At 40.8% G+C, this 20,656-nt stretch overlaps 1 protein-coding gene across 1 annotated transcript in view; it reads left to right on the top strand.

Moving 5' to 3' along the window:
• Positions 1–20,656, top strand: part of ttc7a (tetratricopeptide repeat domain 7A) — a 69,181-nt gene that overhangs the window by 15,501 nt on the left and 33,024 nt on the right. Inside the window, exons 11-16 of the mRNA XM_082556388.1 lie at positions 4,448–4,531; positions 5,126–5,230; positions 11,647–11,764; positions 13,419–13,476; positions 13,581–13,653; positions 13,762–13,922. Of these exons, the coding sequence (XP_082412514.1) occupies positions 4,448–4,531; positions 5,126–5,230; positions 11,647–11,764; positions 13,419–13,476; positions 13,581–13,653; positions 13,762–13,922 (599 nt within the window). The remainder of the gene's footprint in view (positions 1–4,447; positions 4,532–5,125; positions 5,231–11,646; positions 11,765–13,418; positions 13,477–13,580; positions 13,654–13,761; positions 13,923–20,656) is intronic.

Genomic DNA, 20,656 nt, shown 5'->3' with positions numbered 1-20,656 from the left:
CCAAACTTTTTAATGAATGTCCTTATCACTTGGAGCACAGGGATTATGTGTCTTTTTCTCTCACTGCCTCTCAGTCTTTTCTTCATCTCTCACCATCCCCCACACTGCCTGTTCTTTTCTAGTTCTTCTTCTGGCTTTGAATTCCTCCTCCATTTTCTCATTTTTTGTTTAAACTGTCCCCCCCCCAGTGTGACTTTCTACCCAGATGTGGGAAGTTTAAGAGGCGGAGGTTAGCGGGGTTGTCTCAAATTAGGTTTGTCCACAAGTCTCACTGATTCATATATAGCATATGGGAGACCACACACGCTGAGGTAGTTCCACCTACACCAGTGGATCAATTTGCTGATGTATGAGGCCTGCATGGGCCATTTATTTAAAATCAGGTGTCAGCCAGTCAATACATTCCCTCTTTGACGTCGTGAATAAGACTGATTGCATCCTTACTGTAGCATCAGTCAGTCCATGGTGTCTCTGTGGTAAGAAATCATGTTTTAATTTCATACCAGGAATTCATATTATTGTTATGCTTTCCCTTCATATTCAAGGAAAAGGAAAATAAGCAACCTATTCCAAAGACTTGTCTATCAAAGTAGTAATACTAAGGAATATAAACGTTATCTCTTATTCATATACTGTAAAGATTTTATCTTACCACTGATGCATTTAAAAAACATAAATCTCTAGAGCTAGTTTACTCTTGTACGCATTCCAGTTCAGTTCAATACCCTTCCTGTCAGTGGAAGTCAGAGTCAAAGGTCACGGTTCTCATTTTGTGCACAGAATGTTTGTCTGAAGCACAAACTGTCACAGTCCTGGGTCGTAACCCTGTGTTTTTTCATTTTCTTATATTTTGATATTCATTGTTTATGTGCTCACGTCTATTTTGCCTACGTTGCCTTGTTATAGTTATCATCAGATTCCCCTTGTGTCTTCATCCCCTGTGTTTAAGTCCCCTTCGCCCTTCGTGTGTTTCTGCGTGGCTCATGTTATCAAGTTCGTGTCATGTCTGTGTCCCATCATGTTTCCTGTTTTACTTTGAAAGTCTTGTTTATATGTTCATCGTGCTTAGTGCTACTTTTCCCTGTGGCGTCATGATGTTCATTTTTGTCAGCTGTTTCTCCATATGTTTCCACTTCCCCTGATTACCTCCTGTGTGTATTTAGTCTGTGTGTTTTCATTCTGTCTTTGCTAGGTCGTCTGTGTTACCTCCCTCACGTCTTCTCATAGTTCTTAGAGTTGAGTCACAGTTTTCATAGTTTTTCGTTTTCCCAGTTTACGTTCTAGTTTAGTTTCGCTACTGTCCTTGTTGCTTTGTTTTGCCTTCTTGTAATCAGCCATGATAAAGGCTTGTTTTCCGTTTGAAACTTAAGTCAAGCTCCGCCTCCCTTTGTATCTGCATTTGGGTCCACAATTCACAGCTCACACAGTCTGCTCCCGCAGATCGTGACAGTAACTTAGTAACCTGAGTTGAAAAGTTCCACTCTTTGCTCTTTGTCTCCAAACAGTATTTCAGTCTTGAGCTGTGGAGGAGAGGAAAAAAGGCAAATGTTGTACTAAATAATTGGAAATAAAGTATCTGAATTTCAGAAGCGGGACCACGCCCCCAAACATGCTCCTTCCGGTTCTCATCTATATAGGTTCCCCCAGTTCTACAAGCTGTTCGTTCTTGTTTACATGCCCCTCCCTCACTCCCCTTTTAATTCTTTAACTTCTTCACTTATATTTAGTACACGAGGATCTGCCAGGCCCGGGAGCCGCGGCCAGTCCCCTTCAAGGCCTTCCTCAAACCGCAGCTCAATTCATGCCCAAGCCATTCACCTTTATCTACTAAAACGCTATCAAACCTCAAATGAAGACGTGGGCCCAGCAAGTGAAACTGAATGATATCCCTTTAATCTGTCAAGTATGTGCCGCAGCTCCATCTTAGTTTTATATAAGGTCTAACGTGTTTTTCCTGCTTACAGCACTGTTATGTCTCCTAATGTCCACTGTGAGTAGTAGCAGAAACACTTTCATTATAACATAAGCACCTGACTGAAAAACTTTAAAAGGACTATTGCTAATAAACTTAATTAAACTTTAGTAAATTTTATTTTTAAAATTTAAACTCTAGTAATTAATAATTCACACTAATCACTGGTGATGTCATAATTTATGTTTATTTATGTCAGTTTTTCAAACAGGAAATAATCATTTTATGAATTATACCCACTGGGATGGACTAGTGACCTGGGAGTACCCCACCCTCTCACCCAAAGTCAGCTGGGATAGGGTCCATCTCTCTAGTTAACAGGATGTCTGGATGGACAGATGGATAGATGTTTGGTCAGTCTCAGGGCTTCAAATGCTGCCCTTTAGTCGACACAGCTGGTTTCTCACCTGTAAGGTGTCTCTATGTGATAGTCAGCTTGTCAAATTTTACCTTAACCCACCCAAACATTGTCATTAACCCAGTCATGTAGTTTTGGCCTGATTATGAAACCAAACATGAACTGTAGTTTCCAGAATCAATGTTGTATAATTTAAACCTCCCACCCCCCACCTGCCTACTTGTGCACTCTTTAAAGGTACACCGTGTAAAATCTCACCGATAGAAGCTTGAAGACTGCAGTCAGCTGAATTCGGTTTTCTTACCCCTCCCAGTTCAAGTGCATAATTCTGGTGGTTGCTGTAATCCAAACAACTTTAGTCATCATTCATCTATAGTGAGTGTCTGTTGTTAGACCGCTGTTTATCCCACTTTTAAATATGACTGTCTGATGACAGCGATGCTAAAGAGAGTTACTGAGGATATCCTGAACTTTTCTGTCAGTAAGAGCTGCTGTTTTAGCCGCTGTTTTAGCTGCTGTTAGCTGCTGTTTTAGCCGCTGTTAGCCACTGTTTTAGCTGCTGTTTTAGCTGTTGTTAGCCGCTGTTAGTGAAACTTTCTTTGAAGTTAATTGAACATTGTTGGACTCTTAGTGATGTTTAGTAAATAAACTCATACGATGTGGGAATGTAATCAAGCGATTTTTAGGATACTCAAGCCTAATATTAGCCTGCATATTGTTAGCTTTTAACCAACTGTTGTTTCTTGTTTAGCCAGCCTGACAATATCTAGGAGTAACTGCAACGATATCGGGAATAAATAGTAATGTTTTTGCATGTTCCCTGACTTCAGGCATAAGGTGAATTTCATGTGGTGGGTTGAAGTGAGGAGGAAGAGGATGAAGTGGAAGTGGAGGAAGACATAATGAGAAAACGATGATGAAAACATAGCTGTGCATTTATTAGATGGTCATTATAGTTTAAAAGATTTAAAAGCTATTTGTGATATTTATAAGGTGTAGTTACGTAAGTGGTTGGAAGTTGCTGTTGGAAGACATAATTTCACACTAATGAATGAACACAATTTTATTTTTTTTCCGTTACATAATTCAGAAAATTACTTACTATATCCTTAAAACAAGTGGCATCCTTGCAAACACTGTTCATAGGTGGTTCTTGAACCAGTTTTTAGAAAAAGTTATCAATTAATAATATCTAATTAAATTAATTCCATCAATTTTCTTAAACACATATGTCTCAGCTGACACGTCTATCACAGGGCTAATTGTCATTCCATTGTTTGTTAATAGTGCAAAACTGTAAGCATTTAGTCCAGTTGATACAACAGTTATATATGGTGCAGCTCAAAGTACTGTACAGTAGGAGACTTAACGCACTTGTATCTTTTAACCTCTGTTATTACAATTTGGCTGAAGCTTACTTCGAGCTCTATATATTAACCCTTCTAAACAGAGGTTAAGTAGGGATTTGTAATGGTTTGGGGCCTGATTTAGCTGGGTTAACAAGGGTCAGCAATACTGCCAGTAGCAGCAGAGACAGTTGCAGCTTCATATAGCTTCATAAAAACCTGCAGTGAACCATTACATTTCTTACACGCTTCAGTTCATGTTAGAAAATACAGAGCCCATTCACGACTACAATTAGCTACATATTCCACACTCTCTTATTCAATTAAATCCTACAGAGGTTGGTATTGTGTGCCTTTGCTCTATTCAGCATGGCATCTTTGTCTGCATGTTACTTTGTGTGCAACCTTTCTAATAAGTGCACATTTTTTAATCCTACTACTTGGCAGACCTTTTTTCTTGATGTAGCTCGCTTCTGCATGACTGACAACATCTGAATGAGCGGCGCTCCACGCCATCCTGTGCTTGTCCACACACACATCACTCACATCATTATGTACTGAAACAGCACAGAGTGGGTGGTGAGCGCTGACTGACAATCGATTTTGAGCGAGAGGAATGTGACTACGAACACTGGCCATTCAGCTTTGTGACTGTAAAGGAAAACAAAAAGCTTAATGTCCACACCGAACCATCCACTCTTATCGGCGCACTCTACTTGTACAAAGTTTCATAACTTAAACATGTTTGTGTATTTGTTTTTCTCCTCGCAGTGTCTGGAACGAGCCATGAAGTTTTCATTCAACGAGTTTCACCTGTGGCACCAGTTGGGCCTGTCACTCATGGCCGCCCGGAAAGTGAGCTCATTTCTCCGTTTAAATCAAACACCACATCACACCCAAAGGAGATAGCTATCTTCTATCTATTCTATCTATCTAGGTATTCATGGTAATGAAATGTAATCTTAAAAAGGCACATTTTTTAAATGGGAGTCCTCAGAATACCTCACAGTGCTCTTTCAGTCTCTAAGTGTCTGTGTCTGCGTGTGTGTGCGCACAGAGCCATGCGTGTGACAGAAAAATTGATGTGGATTGCATGATAAAGTGACAGCAGATCAATGGTGAGATCTAGAAATAGGCTGCTCCCTAGAAGGAGAGGGACCGCCTCAGTGTTGTCAGATCTGCTTCTATTTAGGGCCCGCGGGCGTGCACGCGCACATGTGCTCACGCATGTGCACGTGCACGTGGTCCATTAATGATTGACCTACATGTATTAAGTGACCATGTGTCTAAATGGGTCTATTAGGGCTGTGTGAGGACAGTTAATGTATGTTTGATACAGTCGCTCAAAAGCGATCCATGTCATCTGTGGCTGAATGATAAGTGGCTGCTGTTTGCTCATTAATCACAATTTGTCATTGACATTTCCGTGTATGTGTGTGTGCGTTTCAGGGGGTTGGTGCTGTATCTGTATTTAAAGAGTGTGCCAGGATGAGACCAGAAGACCCTTCGTTGCCCTTGTTGGCTGCTAAAGTCTGCATTGATCAGCTGCATTGGGTAATTACACACGTAACATCTACTTGCAAAAAAGGGGGAAAAACTTCAACTTAAATACTTTCAAATAATTTCTGGCTAATTTGGCTTTATGCAGCTGCTACTTGCGGAAGCATGATTGGTCTGCAGCTCATTCAGGCAAAGAGCTTTAGGCAAGGCAAGTGTGTGTGTATATATATGTGTGTGTGTGTATGTATATATATATATATATATATATATATATATATATATATATATATATATATATATATATATATATATATATATATATATATATATATATATTCAGAATACTTTATTGATCCCTGGGGGAAATTATTTATATATATAGCACAATTCAACAACAAGGTGATTCAAAGTGCTTTACAGAGACATTAAAAACAAAAACAAATAAAAAGCATGATTTAAAATTTATTTAAAAAACAAATAAACAAAAAAAAAACAGTATATAAAATCAAAACAGATAAAATCAGAACAGTAGATAAAATCAGTAGTTAAAATATAAGTTTTGAAATTTAAGCTTAAAAGTGTGGATTTGGTGCTTTATTTAAATGCAGCTGAGAACAGGTGAGTCTTCAACCTGGATTTAAATAAACTGAGTGTTTCAGCTGATCTGAGGCTTTCTGGGAGTTTGTTCCAGATATAAGGAGCATAAAAGCTGAATGCAGCTTCTCCGTGTCTGGTTCTGACTGGGAACTGATAAAAGACCGGATCCAGATGACCTGAGGGATCTGGAAGGTTCATACTGGGTCAGGAGGTCACTGATGTATTTTGGTCCTAAACCATTCAGAGCTTTATAGACCAGCATCAGAACTTTAAAGTCTATCCTCTGACGGACAGGCAGCCAGTATAAAGACCTCAGAGCTGGACTGATGTGGTCCACTTTTTTGGTCTTAGTGAGGACTCGAGCAGCAGAGTTCTGAATGAGCTGTAGTTGTCTGACTGATTTTTTTAGGTAGACCTGTAAAGATGCTGTTACAGTAATCAAGCCTACTAAAGATGAATGCATGGACTAGTTTTTCCAGGTCCTGTTGAGACATCAGATCTTTTATCCTTGATATATTCTTGAGGTGATAGTAAGCTGATTTTGTTATTGTCTTAATGTGTTTTTCTAAGTTTAGGTCTGCATCCATCACTACACCCAAATATCTCACCTGGTTTGTGTTTTTTAGGTGTATAGATTGAAGTTCTCTGGTGACCTGTAATCGTTTTTCTTTGGGACCAAAGACTATTACTTCAGTTTTGTTTTTGTTTAGCTGGAGAAAATTGTGGCACAACCAGTCATTAATTTCCTCAATGCATTTACCAAGAGCCTGTACTTTACTTAACAGATGTCTATGCTTCTGATCAGTTGATAGAAAAATCTATTCAATGCTTAAATAAAGGAAAGAGAACTTAAAAAAAATGGTTGAAAAATGCTTTGATTAGAATGCTGATGATTTCCTTTGTTTGCATGACATGTACTTTTAGGGGCAGATCTGTAAGACTTGCCAGTTATATAATCATAATTATTATATTTTTAAAAAATGTTTAAGTTGTTTGACTTTCGCTGCGATGTTTGGACTAAATTTCCCAGGCACACATGTTGTGGTGTAAATTTACTATATATACACATTTCTGTAGGTGGAGCTGTTTTCCTTGTCTGTTTTGCAGTGTGCTGGAAATTATGCCATTAACTATAAAGAAGTGACACAGAGATGCAGAATAGCAAATATATCCTCATACATCCTGTGTCCAGGATTTCCAATATAAACATCAAAAGAAATTTGCATTAATGAAACACAAAGTATGACTGATTTATTGTTACATTGACTGTTCTCTCATTTCGGTCCTACTTTTTGAACTTTTTGTTTTGCAAATCACATCTACACATGGTAATAAAAGTAAAACATGACATACACAATGCTATTATTTGATTATCAAAACCAATGCAAAATTCAAAAGCAGCAAACTAAGTGAAAAACCAAGTACAACCATATTGGACCCATAGGAATTAAAAGGGTAATTAGCAGCAATTGATGGTTTTGACCATTCAGGTGTGTGTTAACTCAATACCAAGGAGGAATCTGCAGAGAAATTTCAACCATAAACATCATAAACTCTACAGTTACAATGTTAAAGTTCATGAGTAAAATTGGAAAAAGATTGAAAAAGTATGGCTTGCTTGGAAGTGAGAAAGACATGGCAGCACTGCTCAGCTTTGTGTTGCATCTGGACAAACCACACAACGTCTGGAACAGAAGTGTCCAACTCCAATCCTAGAGAAATACTGTCCTGCAGCTTTTAGATGTATCTTTACTCCAACACAGCTGAATCAAATGATTGGATTACCTCTTCAGCATGCCATCAAGTTAGGAAAACGCCTGGTAACAAGCTATTCATTTGATTCAGGTGTGACAGAACAAAGATGCATCTAAAAGCTGCAGGACAGTAGCTCTGTAGGACTGGAGTTGGACATCCCTGGTCTAGATCATGTTTAGCCATGATACACAGCGCCACGTTTGGCCAACAACACCTCATATCACATGTCAAGCACGGTGGAGATCTTAAAAATCAAGGTTTCTATATTCACCAAAATAACTGTGATTATTATTTTTGCCATAATGAAGCAGCCCTGTTTGCCACATGACAACGACTTTCACGTCTCTTCTTCTTAAAACGGATTTAGCAATTACATTGATACATACTAATTAGCTCTTTTCAATGAAGTCATGCACGCACCCCTGCATCTGCCCTCAAAGCTTAACATTTACTTTACATCTGGTAACATCTGCATGTCAGCACTGTCACGGTAAGTATATTAGCAGTCTGGTATTAGCATTTAGCTCAAGGCAAGGAGCAGCTAGCGTGATTGAGTGTTATTTCTTGATAATGTGAACGCTCATAACTGACAGAGATGCTGACAGCGTAAAAGGCTTGTCACACAACCAGCCTGCAAAACAGTATGCAAAAGTGTGGGACGCCACAAGCAAATGACGTAGTTCATTAGTTTTAAAATGAAACAACGTGCAGGAAACAAATCTTAGTGTACCGTTGCTTTATTTTAAACTTCAGAAATGGAAGATCAAGTTCACACGTATTTAGAGAGAGATTTTGTGTCATGATACGGCTGTGTGGCAGGCAGGATGAGGACCCAATCGCAAAAACTCACGGACTCAAGGGATGAAGCTTTATTGCTTAACAGAAGATGATAGGCGATACAAAACTAGACTGGGGAAAAACTAACATAAAGCTCACCAAGGAACACAGGGAAATCCACGCAGCATGAGGGAGAACGTGACACAGAACTGAGGGAGACGCAGACATAAATACACCAAGGGTTAACGAGCGGAGTGGGAGCACACGGGGAACACAGGTGACACTGATAATAATCACGAGACATGGCAGGAGTGAACACAACACTGACGGGAGAGGTGAAACAGGAAGTACAGAGGTTCAGACAGGAGGAGAGAGAGCACGAGTAGAACACCAACATAACGGGCAGGGGAGACACGGAATAAACACGAAAGGGGACGAGGGCTCATGAATACACAGAGGGGCACACAGGGGGTGAGAGTCACAAAGGGAAAGCACTCAGGGAACAACACAACAGGGCAACTCAGGAAACAGAGCCTAAACAGGGAACTGAATACAAAGACACATGAGAACTAAGAATACTGGGCCAACATGGCCCAGGATCATGACATTTTGAGCCTGACTTGCAACCACAGCCTTTTTAAGATCTCCTCCCAAATTTTTACTGATGTTCACATCCGGAATCTGTAGGGACTAGTCGGAAAACTTGAGCTTGCGTTTCTTGTTTGTGCGTCAGAGCTGCGTTGTGAAATGGTGCACTACCACGCTCATGTCAGTTAAACCTTCTTTTAGCTAATTTGCAGTCATATGGGGGTTTTACGTTGCCTTTCTACCCAGCAGCCATGTAAATTTGTTCTTCCAGAGCTTGCCTTTCTTTTCACAGTTGTCCTTAACTGACGTTTCTTAATGCCATTTTGGAAAGTGGGAATTACAAGCTGGAAGCCATTTGATATCATTTTATAGTTTTCCACTGCTTTGTGGGTGTCAGTTAAAAACATTTTTACACCCTCAGTCAGATGCTTGAAACAGCCCATGGTTTAGTGCTACTAAAAGATTTAAGTAGTTGGAAAACAGAACAGCTTTGCTTTTTAAACAATTATAAAACTAAGATTATTGGGATAAAATGACTTTTTGTGGTTAGTTTTTTTGCTGCAGAGCTCTAACTTTGTCACAAAAACATCACTCGACCCAATTGGCAGACCTTCCAACTAGCCATACTTCTTCAGTCTTTTTCTAATTGTACTGTCATGAATTTTAACATTTAACATGCTGGCTGAGGTCTGTAGAGTCTGAGATGTAGCTGCTGGGATTTTTGCAGTTTCTTTCCCTCTTGGGAACATTTAGCTTTGTGTTAAGAGATGCTCATACTTGCTGATGATTAGTTCATCAGGTGCATTTGATTAGCACCACCTGGCTGCTGCTTACCTTCTTAATTCCCATGGAAGCAGTTTTCTTGCACATGGTCAGCTTTGGCTAGTACTTACAAGAATATAACATAAAATCGAGTCACAGAATTGCATAGTGCATCTAATGTGCTGATCAAAAGTTGTAAGACGACATCACCGGGTCCTTAATATTTGGCAGGGGTCTCGAACTCCAGACCTCGAGGGCCGGTGGCCTGCAGGTTTTAGATGTGTCCTTGATCCAACACAGCAGATTTAAATGGCTAAGTTACCTCCTCAACATGTCTTGAAGGCCTGTTAATGAACTAATCATTTGATTCAGGTGTGTTGACCCAGGGTGAGATCTAAAACTGCAGGACACCGGCCCCTCGAGGCCTGGAGTTCGAGACCCCTGATATTTGGGATTAATGCTGGGGTCAGTCAGGCAGTTACACACTACTACTGTGAATCCCGGGCCTGCTTGGATACTCCTTCAGTGCATGATCTCAGCAGGAAAGAGAAAATAACATCAACAGTGTTATTTAGTGTAGAGGGAGAGAGGGAGTTGGAGAGAGAAAGAGAGATTAGAAAAGTGGAGCTAACAGAGGCAAATGGAGAGAGCACATCTGTCAGTGGCTGGAGATCATGGCAGGCTGGAAACACTAAGGAGCTTACAGCCGTAATCACAATGGGACACTATGGTCGTAGTGCAGTGTGGCATTACATAAATGTGCCACTGTTATCCACCATCAGCTCCACTGGACAGTCTGGGCTGATATTTACTGCAGCCAACAACGTTACGTATTTTAACATTTTTTGCTCTTTTCTGTGGTTTTTCGTAGGTTTCTTGTAGACATATCTGAAATCCCCCAAACCAGTGACATCACCATGAACTGTGGGACTCTCGATCTTGCACGTAAAGCTGCTTTTCTAAATTCCTGAAGAGCAGTTTTTTGCAGATTCAAGGTTTTCCACAGACAATGGCGACGTGTTCTTTCTCCACACTGTTCAAGGGGAGGAGAAAAAACAAAACAAAATCATAATCTGCCTAAAACATGCACAGACAGGGTCCGCGTGTAAACGGCTGGTCTATTGTGCGCAGGCTTTAAAAGAGCGAGGGCTGGATTCAGAGGAAGGGAGAGAGAACAGAGGAGGAGGATGAAGGGAGGAGGAGGACATGAAGCGGAGGGGGGGGGTGTCAGAGCAGTTTGCTTGCTGTTGCACTGGTGTGCTGTCAAAGGCATTACCCCCCCACCTCCACCCACGCCCATCTACCCACCTGCCCGCCCGCCACCAGCCATACCTCACACGGAGTGACACACTTTTTCCTCAGCTCAGAGCACCTCGGCTCGGCTCAGCCACACACCGCCTGCAGTCTACTGCTGTGTGTGTGGGCGAGCGTGTGTGTCCTTCAGCAAACTCTGCGCTGTCCTTCAAGCAAATCTGTCCGGACTGTCCTCGCACTAAACTCACGTCCCTCCCCACTGCATCGCAGACACATTTTGCTGGACAGACTGGCAAAGTTTTCAGCTCACTTTACAGTACCTCACAATTCACACAGCAAATATAGATTTTTTTTATTTTTATTTTTATGAGTTTTATCAGTCTTATCCATCATGCTCACCCATGAGGGAGGCATGTGATTGATCCCAGCTTCGCAATCAGAGTCTCAAAGAGCCACAAAAGCCCCAAAAAGAACAAGAAGTCGACTGAGTCGACTGTAACAGATGGTATGGCTTCTACAGAGCACTGATCTCCACATCACAGAGTCAGCTGGGGATTACGCAAAGAGATCGAAGACAAAGAGACAGTTCTGCGCGATGCTTCGAACAGCCCAATCTCCATGTAGCTTATTGTTTCACCAAAAATTGATTCAACTTGGGTGTTTTTCCTCGTCCCTCTGCCGCATATTCATCCCAGCTAACATCCTTCAGAGGTTAATGTGTTTATGTGTGTATGCAGATCAAGGAGGCAGAGGCTCTGTCCCAGAGTGTGGTGTCTATGGGGGAGGAAGCAGGAGAATTTCTGCCTAAAGCCTACCTGGCTCTGGGACTCTGCTGCAGTCTGCAGGCCTCTGATGGTAAATCTAACCACACAATCTGAAGAAATATATGGAGAACATCCTATCCAAAATAAAAACAATACCACTGGTCATTTGTTTGGAATTCCCTGAGAAAAGCAGCAGTTTGTGGTCATGCAAAGAAGAAGGCAGCCAGCTACAGAACCTTGTAATGAGTTCAGGGCTGATGTTGGGTTCACTTGATTTCCAATGGACACAGTTTAAATTGTGTCCACTGCCAGCAGGAAATAGCTTAGTCGACAAGTGTTAACTAGATCTTACTGTCTATGGGACTTTTTATTCTGGGTCTGTGAGAGTAGCATTGCCTGATTCAATAATTCATGTTTGCCTTATATTAGACTGGACCTTTATAAAACCTGTCAGTTCATCCACTCTCTGAAACAAGTTTATATCCTGGTATTCTTTTTTCAAACTGCTCCCCAAAAAAGGAACCGAGCAACAAGTGTAGGGAAACTATGTCCATAGCCAGAGCTTTGCCCTGAGCTTAGTGAATTATCTGCTCTCATTGACCTCATACGAAATGGAGCGTTGGAGCAATCTAAAACCTGAGCGTCAGTCAGCATAATGCAAAACTGTAAGTGAAGTGTAGGTGAAGGCAGCTAGCTAGAAAACCTTGCGATGAATTTGAGCTGTTCCATAGGACACAATTTACCGTATTTTTCTGACCATAAGGCGAACCGGATTATAAGGCGCATTAAGCGAAACAAAACAGTCAGATAAGTCAAACTTTACTCAACTCATTCTTCTTGCTTCCTCCTCTTCTGTACCATTGATCCATTAATGTAGAATTATCTCACAGCTGCTCTATTCCCATGTTGTTGCTGTATATTAATGACTAACCTCGTATTGTGGATGGATTATCTCATTTGTTCTCCCGACTGAAGTTTGATCTGTTTACAGCATCCTGCCACGTTAACTTTTATTGTGATAGCAGAGCTGTAAGTTTTAATGTTTCAGAAATCTCTCAGTCAGAACATGGTATATTATATTAAGGTAAAAAATAGCGAGCTAACTTTCTGCTAACTCCGTAAAATTTCAGAATTTCCGGTTTCATGGATGCCTGGATGTTAAACTTAATTGTTACACCTGGTTAAGCAGCAACGCTGATCATTTTATTAAAGATGAAAGAAATTAGACAGTTTTTAACTCTCAGTGTACCGCAGTGTTTGTTTGACTTTGGGACCTGAATATGACGGAGTTTTGGACCCAGATTACTCCTCGAGGCTCCTGCCTACGGCAGCCGTAATGCTCCGGCAAGCCATCAGGCGGTGCGGCTTCGTAGCTTACCAAAGTCGTACTAAAACATTATTTGACTAAAACAGATTTTTGAGCACCGTGTACCACATAAAATTGGTTCAAGGCCAGTAAGCACAACCAGAATTCATACATGCGGTGCACCGGATTATAAGGCGCACTGTCGATTTTGAGAAAATTAAAGGATTTTAAGTGCGCTTTATTAGTCCGAAAAATACGGTAGGTCTCATTTCTGGCTAATAGGAAATAGTTTAGTCAGAACTGTCTAAGCTACTTGTCAAGACACAGGCCTTCATATAACTGCCCCTGATTCCAACTCTTGTTTTAACTTGTTTGAACCGTAGTCCATCATCAGCTTTTATTTTTATCTGAAATTGTAAATTTCCCATTTTTCCTGCAGCTTCTCTGACCACAGACCGAAACGACTTCAACAAAAAGGCACTAAATGCTTTGAAAAAGTAAGTCAGGCTTGTTTCATTCTCTATCACGTGTTTCAGCCACGCAAGCGAGCCACACAGTTCAACAGTCCACCCTCACTGAGCTATTTGTCTTCCCTCTACAGAGCTCATTCACTGGACCCTCAGGATGCGCAGATTGCCATGTACCTGGCTCTGCAGCTGGCCATCGTACGCCAGGTAAAAGCAAGCCAATGGAATCAATACTGAAGCATATTTTTTTGTTTTTTTTTGACAAACTTGTTTTTTTTCTTTTTCTTTTTGACAAATTTGGTGTTTATCTGGCAGGTATCAGCAGCTATGGAGCCCCTTCAGGCAGCTTTATCTCTCTGTGGGGATGACTTACACTCCCTCCACCTGCTCACCCTGCTGCTCAGTGCCCAGAAACACCACCGTCATGCTCTGGACACCCTTACTTTGGCCCTCGGCCAGCACCCTGACAACTTCAAGTAAAACCTACTATGCCATCCCACACACACACATGCACACACGTACGCAACAGAAAATGTTGGTGGACTGAGGATAATTCAATCGATCGCTGCACTTCTAACACTTTGTAGATTGTTTTTTAAGTGTGTGTGTAAGAGAGCTCCAGAGAGCGGTGCAGCCAGGTTCTATCCTAACACCAGTCCTCTCCGTAGGGATAGGGTGTCTGCTCCGCTACACAAAAGGCCAAGCACACACCACACACACACACACACACACTTGAAGCCTTATTTAGACGTGCCAGAGTGGAAGTCTGCATTGCGGTACCGATGCCCCTCATACACCCTTACCCTTTTAACACTGCAGCTCTGACCCAGACCTAAGCACTGCTGTCCTGGCTGAGCTAAGACATCCTAACACATAAACCCACCTGTCCGCTACGCTAAGCACACACACTTTGACAATTGAAGTGAACTCATTTTGGGCATGGAGGAAAGTAGTGATGTGAAAGGACATGTTGCAGGTTTAAGGGCTTGAACCTTTGACCTTTGGCTTCAGGGCTGGTATTACTAACCATTTCTTCACCTTTGTGCAGAATCATATTCGACCAAGACTTTTAAAGTATACCAGAGTTAATAGATAAAGTATTGTAGTAGGCAAAGTACGCAAGATCATAAGTATGAGAAAGTGATAAGAACGATTTTTAATTAGAATCCGGTTTGATTTGAAGCAGGTTGGTTGCAGCATGAGCCCATAGCTCTAGTTTCTTTCCTAACAGTATTTCACTCACATAATTCTAGTCATCCGGCACAAAAACATCTAAAAAAAAAAAAAACATGCTCATTAGCAGTGGGAAAAGCTCTATTGTATCTGACACTGACAACATTAACTATCAAGGCCAATTATTTCACACTAACAATAATTTGGAAGCATGTTGCATCATCTTTCTGATGTGTTTTCTTTCTATCTCAAAGCCCAGTCAAGCATTACAGAGTACAGCCATTTGGGGTCAGTGTTGGCCTCCACGGTCGCAGAGCAGACAGATGGGGTGCATCCATAGATCAGGAGGGAGAGGAAATGCAGACAAGAAAAAAAACAACAAAACTGATCAAACAGCGAAAGGAAGGAAGGACACGAGAGCCTGACAGAAGGAGAAAAACACAGAGTGGGAAAATCCAGGAAAGACACTGTTGATTACAGAACTGATTTACCGATCTGTGCTGTAGGTACAGTCGGTAGCTCGCATGCGTTCTCCCACTGTCTCGATGCACAATCACACACTCTTAGACACACACACCTCCTTCGCAGAGACACTTGACTGCTTTGACCCATTTAAGAGCTCTTTTCCGGGCTCAGCCAATCACATCACTCTCTGCGCCAGGAATCCCCATCGCCCCGGTAACCATGAGGTCATATGGATAGAGCAGGCAGCATCGTTGTTGTTTCCAAACTGTTGTTACAGATCACTACCAAGACACTGAGTCAGAAAAAAAGGAAAGAAAGAAGGAAACATATCTTTTTGTTGGTAGTTTCCTGAAAGGAACAAATGAACCATTAATCGAGGTTTGCCAGATGTATTATTTGTTATTACCTGTAATAATAATTTACTGTCAAGTCAGTAACACATTGAAACTAAGCCATCAGATTAGTGGAGAGAGAGGCATACAGTAGCGATGTGAATAGGCTGGCTCTAGTTGCTTAAGCCCAAACTATTAGCCAATCAATAATCATGAAGTGCATAATAGCATTAAAAACATTATAGCTAAAGTGATAGCTGGTCTAAGTTGGATTACAAAGATAAAGTTATGAGCAGGGCACTGGTGAATATTTTTTTTTTGCATTAGCTTTATACTGAAAGATTTTCTAGTGTCAGTCAGTGTTGCCAACTTGGCGACTTTGTCGCTATATTTAGCTAGTTTTCAGACCCCTGAGTGACTTTTCTTCTAAAAAAAAGTCTCTAAAAAAAGACGTGAAAGTGCGTATCAACAAGCTGTAATGCAGTCAGTTCTTCTTTTACTCTTATGCTGTTTTGTGGATCACAAGGTTTAAAACTACTTATAAACACACACAAAGTAACTCCACCAGAGTGCCTATTTCGGGTCACTTTTGCCGGTCCAAGCCCGGGTAAAGGAGCAGGGTTGGAATTGTGACATTAAAAAAACAACAATTGCTAAAAGAAATTTAATTTGTAGTTCTAAATAAACTCTAAATGCATTTAGGACATTTTTTACTCACTTTATGTCTCTTCCACGATGTTATTTCTCTCTCCAACAACATAGGTTACAATTAGATTAGCATGACCAATTATGCAAATTAGGCGATGACGTCATTTAGCGACTTCTAGCGACTTTTAGGACAACCAATAGCAATTTTCCTTACTGAGGAGTTGGCAACACTGGTGTCAGTGTGTTCCCTTCTGCATCTCCCTCAGCTGCTCTCTTAGCAGCTGTTTTAGCAGCAGCAGCTAGCAGCTGATTAGCTTCTTGATATCCTCTTTCTTATCCTATTTTTATTTGCAGTAACTGTTTTTAGGTTTTTTTAAGTGATGTATGTGAAGCCAGTCAGATGAAGTGGAGCATTTTGGCAGCTTATGATGAAGTAGGTGGAGACCAAAAAAAGAGCCAAAAGAAGAGTCACCAGAAGTGCAACTCAAAATGCTAGTTGCTAGCTGCTAGTATCTGCCTCAATCGGTTCATTTTAACTATTCAAAATTGAATCTATGAAATAATGACAACCTTGTAATTCCCCTTTTCCTTCTTTTCACTTTCTTTCTCACCCTTAGCCAGCCAGCCTTTACATAATAAATTAGTGAGGAAAGCCAGATAAATTTAGTTTCAGTGCTAGCTATATAGCTAGCAAGTTGTAACCTGGTGGTGTTATTGAGTTGTGTGGATATGTACAGGCAAGAATAGCTTTTCCTAAAAAATTAACTAAATTTCTATGCAGATGACACTGTTGTGTGACTGTGTGGCAGCAGCTTTTTAGCTCACTGACTGAGCCATCTAAGGTTTTTCATAGGCACACCAGTGTTAAATCTCAAATTTATATAGTAATGCATCAATGTCTCCACCTGAACCTACAGAGTATGCTTGTTTCCATACTGTCATGCAGACAGAGAGGAATAGTCAAATATTATGACGGCCTTTTGCAAACACTGTATCACTGAACTTGCAATGCAATGCAACCAGCCACTGCAAACAGAAACATGGTCCTAAATCCATCCTAGAACATTCTGGACCATCTGGACTGAGGCCCATTTTCAGACCTCAAAGTCAGAGAATAAAAGATCCAAAAGACTTGGTGTGAAAGGATGTGTTTTCTCAGTAACGAGCTCATTGAATATCATTTGCTTTGAAAACGTGAGCGAGCATCTGAGATCAAAGCTCGCATTCCGCGACAGTCGTGCATGTGTGTGTTTTGTGTGTGTACTTGTCTGCTGTGGAGGGGGCGAAGAGGATGCGACCGTGTGTTTGAGATCGTAATCTTGCTCACGCATGTTTGTGTGTCACTGCATGTGTGCATGCATGTGTGTGATTCTTGTTTGCCACTGCCTCTCTGCACCACAGCAAACTGTCAGCTCACTGTAGCATACACAATTTCTCCTTCCTCCTTTTTCTCCCACATCCTCTACCCCCGGCTTCTGCCGTCTTCTGTCTCTCCGTCTCATCCTATCTCCTTCTTTCTTTCTCTTCCTTTTGTTGTCTCTCTTTTTTTTTTATCTTTCAGTCTCCATTTCTCCCTTTTCTTTGAAATTTTAATCACTCAGTAAAGAGGCATGCATTTCAATGTGAAATGGGATTCTGCTACAGATTGAGAGAGCTGAGGCAATACAGGGACGAGGGGGAGGGTTGCATGTGTGCATGTGTGTGTATGAGAGGGAGAGAGAGGAGTAGAGACAGTGATTGTGGTCTCACAGTTTGTACTAAAGAGAATGATTAATCCCAGCCTTTGATTCTGCATTCATCTAACGGGATGTTGCAGCAGGAGCGTGTACTGCTACATGTGTGTGTGTGATTCTGCACAAGCATGTGTTAGCCTGCACATGCAGGCCTGGATTACTATGTGCTCTGAGCAAGCATGGGTCTTGCGTGTTATTCTCTATGGATGTGCATACTGTATAACTGTATACTCATTATATACTCGAGTGTGACGCACACGTGCACTTTTCTGTGTGTGTGCGTGCACCCATCTGCCTGTAGAGTATCCGCACTCTGATCTGTGGGAGTGCAAAATGAGTAATACTGCACATGTACCACTTTTTCTAAGGAACATTATTAGCTATTTTTATATGGAGTTTACGCTGGTGCTCACCGCTCTTAGCCAGCCACCACTGAGCTCTTACTCTGAGCTACACTACTCACTGCTATGCATCCTCAAACACTCCACTCTGCACACACCAGGCTCACTCCCAGGAGGCTGGAAATGACAGCCTTTGTAATTTCATGTGCAGTTTTGAATGTTGTAATCTTGATGAAATCTGTCTGTTGTGGAGCTGTGAGGGAGAGCACTGATTGTAATAGAGGAAAAGGCTCTATCCTTGGATGACTTAGATCAGTTGATATTTCTTTTTTATGTTCACAGTGAATTAATCGTGCAAAAACACGCTGTAGAATGAATATATGACTTTACTGTGCTATATTTTCAACAAACTTGTTTTTTTATTTTTATACCTTCTAATATGCCATATTAGAAGCCCTATATCAGTGACGGTGACATCTTTTCCTAATTTTACCAATTTCATATGCCGATGTTCCTGTTTTCTGATTGCTACAAGAATAAAAATGTCTTGAATGCAAACATAAGTCTTTTTCAACCTTTCCGTTGTAACAGTTTGCTTCACTTTGCTGTTTTTCAGATGACGTTCATCATGTTTGATGCTACTGAAGCCTTTCACTAACCGAAAGGGCAAAACACATCCCTTTTTAAGCTTTTAATCTGAAAGTATATTCCAGCTGCTTTTACTTTTACCAACAAGTAAAAGATATTGGAATTAACTAGTAAATGATGACAATATTTGTACATAAAAGATGCAAGTAATGAAATTAATTGAGCTTTTCCCATCATTTTAGCTCCAGTTTTTATCAAAAGTAGTGCAGCCTAGTGAAATTTAGCACTACAAACATTATTCAAAAGCCTTTCAACACTTTCCAGAGGTCCGAAAACTCGCGTTTGATTATTTGTTACAGTATCAGAATATAGTTAGAAACTGGCATCTAGGGAATGATGATGGTCTAATCTAGCCATGAAGCCTACAGGTAGATGCCGGGGTGGTGGATGGGTTGAAAGAGCAAGCAGCAATGCAGGGCAGTAGTGGCAGCATTGACATATCAGCGGGAAATATGGGAAATTTACAATTAAATAGACCAGCAAATCGGGATGGTGTGTTTGCCATATTGCATGAGGGGAGCGAGGCGTGTAATTCACCATCCGCTGTCTCCCAAAAATATTTTTTTGATGCAACATTGCACCTAACAATGTCTGCAAAAGGCTCACATATAGTGGGAACTCAAGAGCTGAACTCATAGTGTTTATGCAGAGGAACACTTGAAGCTCTACAAATAAGATTTAGTTGATAGAAAATGACAACCATCTTCTTGAAGATGTTTGTTGTTGTGGGTGGCTATGGCTCCAGAGGTGGAGCAGGGTATCTACTAGTTTGAGGGTTGTTGGTTTAATTCCTGGTTGTTCTAGTCTGCATGCCAAAGTATTCCTGAAGAAGATACTGAACTCTGAGTTGCTCCTGATGAAATCATCAGAGAAAACACTTAAATATAGGGGAAAATTCTTGGGTTAATGACACATGTTGTATAAAGCACTTTAGGCGCTTCAGTACAATGGAAAAGCGTTATATTGAGGTGAGCCAGTCCTTTGAATATTCTAAAAGATGCAGGATATTAAAGCAGCAAGAGACATTTCTTTTTAGTTTTATAGTTTTATCGTTCATTGGATTATATTGTATCCATGTTTTCATGTTGTTTAGGCCAAATTGTGACGCTACCATCATAATGTTGCAACAGAGCAACATTTTTCCAGTCCTCTGTGGTCCAGTTTAGGTGAGCCTATGTATATTGTAGCCTCAGCTGACAGGAGAGGTACCCGCTGTGGTCTTCTGCTGCTGTAGCTTGTCTGCTTTAAGGTTTCATCTCTTGTGTGTTCAGAGATGGATGCCTTGGTTGTGGTGATTGGTTGTTTGAGCCCCTGTTTCCATCCTATTAGGTTGAAGCACTCTGGCCAATCTTCCCTTGGATCTCTGGTATCAACAAGGCATTTTCACCATTCCCTGCAAAGCTTAGAGATGGTTATGCGGGAAAATCCAAACAGATCAGCAGTTCCTGAAATACTCAGACCTGCCCGTCTGGCACCAACACTTAAATCACCTTTGGCTGATTAGAGAGTGATCAGTGAGTGTGCACAATATACAATAACTTGAACTTCATTAAATTAAACAAGGGATTCAGAACAACAGGGTATCTTTGCTGATTTCAAAGCACTTTTTTAGTTATGTAGCTCCATTAACCATATTAATGGCCTCCTATGAACTCCAGTTTTCTTTCAGTTTCAGAAGAAACTTGCAAATTTATTTCTTTGCAAGCTCTTATTTTGAAATTACCATGAAGGAGTGGGTTTCATTAATGACAAATTGAAACTGACTGGAAGAAAAAAGCAAGATTACTGTAATTTATCTATGAATGAGTATGAAATTTATATTATTTGTTGTACAAACATTACACAATATAAGTTTTACATGCTCATTTGA

Source organism: Aulonocara stuartgranti (genome assembly GCF_965226115.1).
Source record: "Aulonocara stuartgranti genome assembly, chromosome: 13".
Taxonomy (NCBI): domain Eukaryota; kingdom Metazoa; phylum Chordata; class Actinopteri; order Cichliformes; family Cichlidae; genus Aulonocara; species Aulonocara stuartgranti.
Note: the sequence above shows the minus strand (reverse complement) of the source record. Positions and strands in the feature narration are given on the sequence as shown.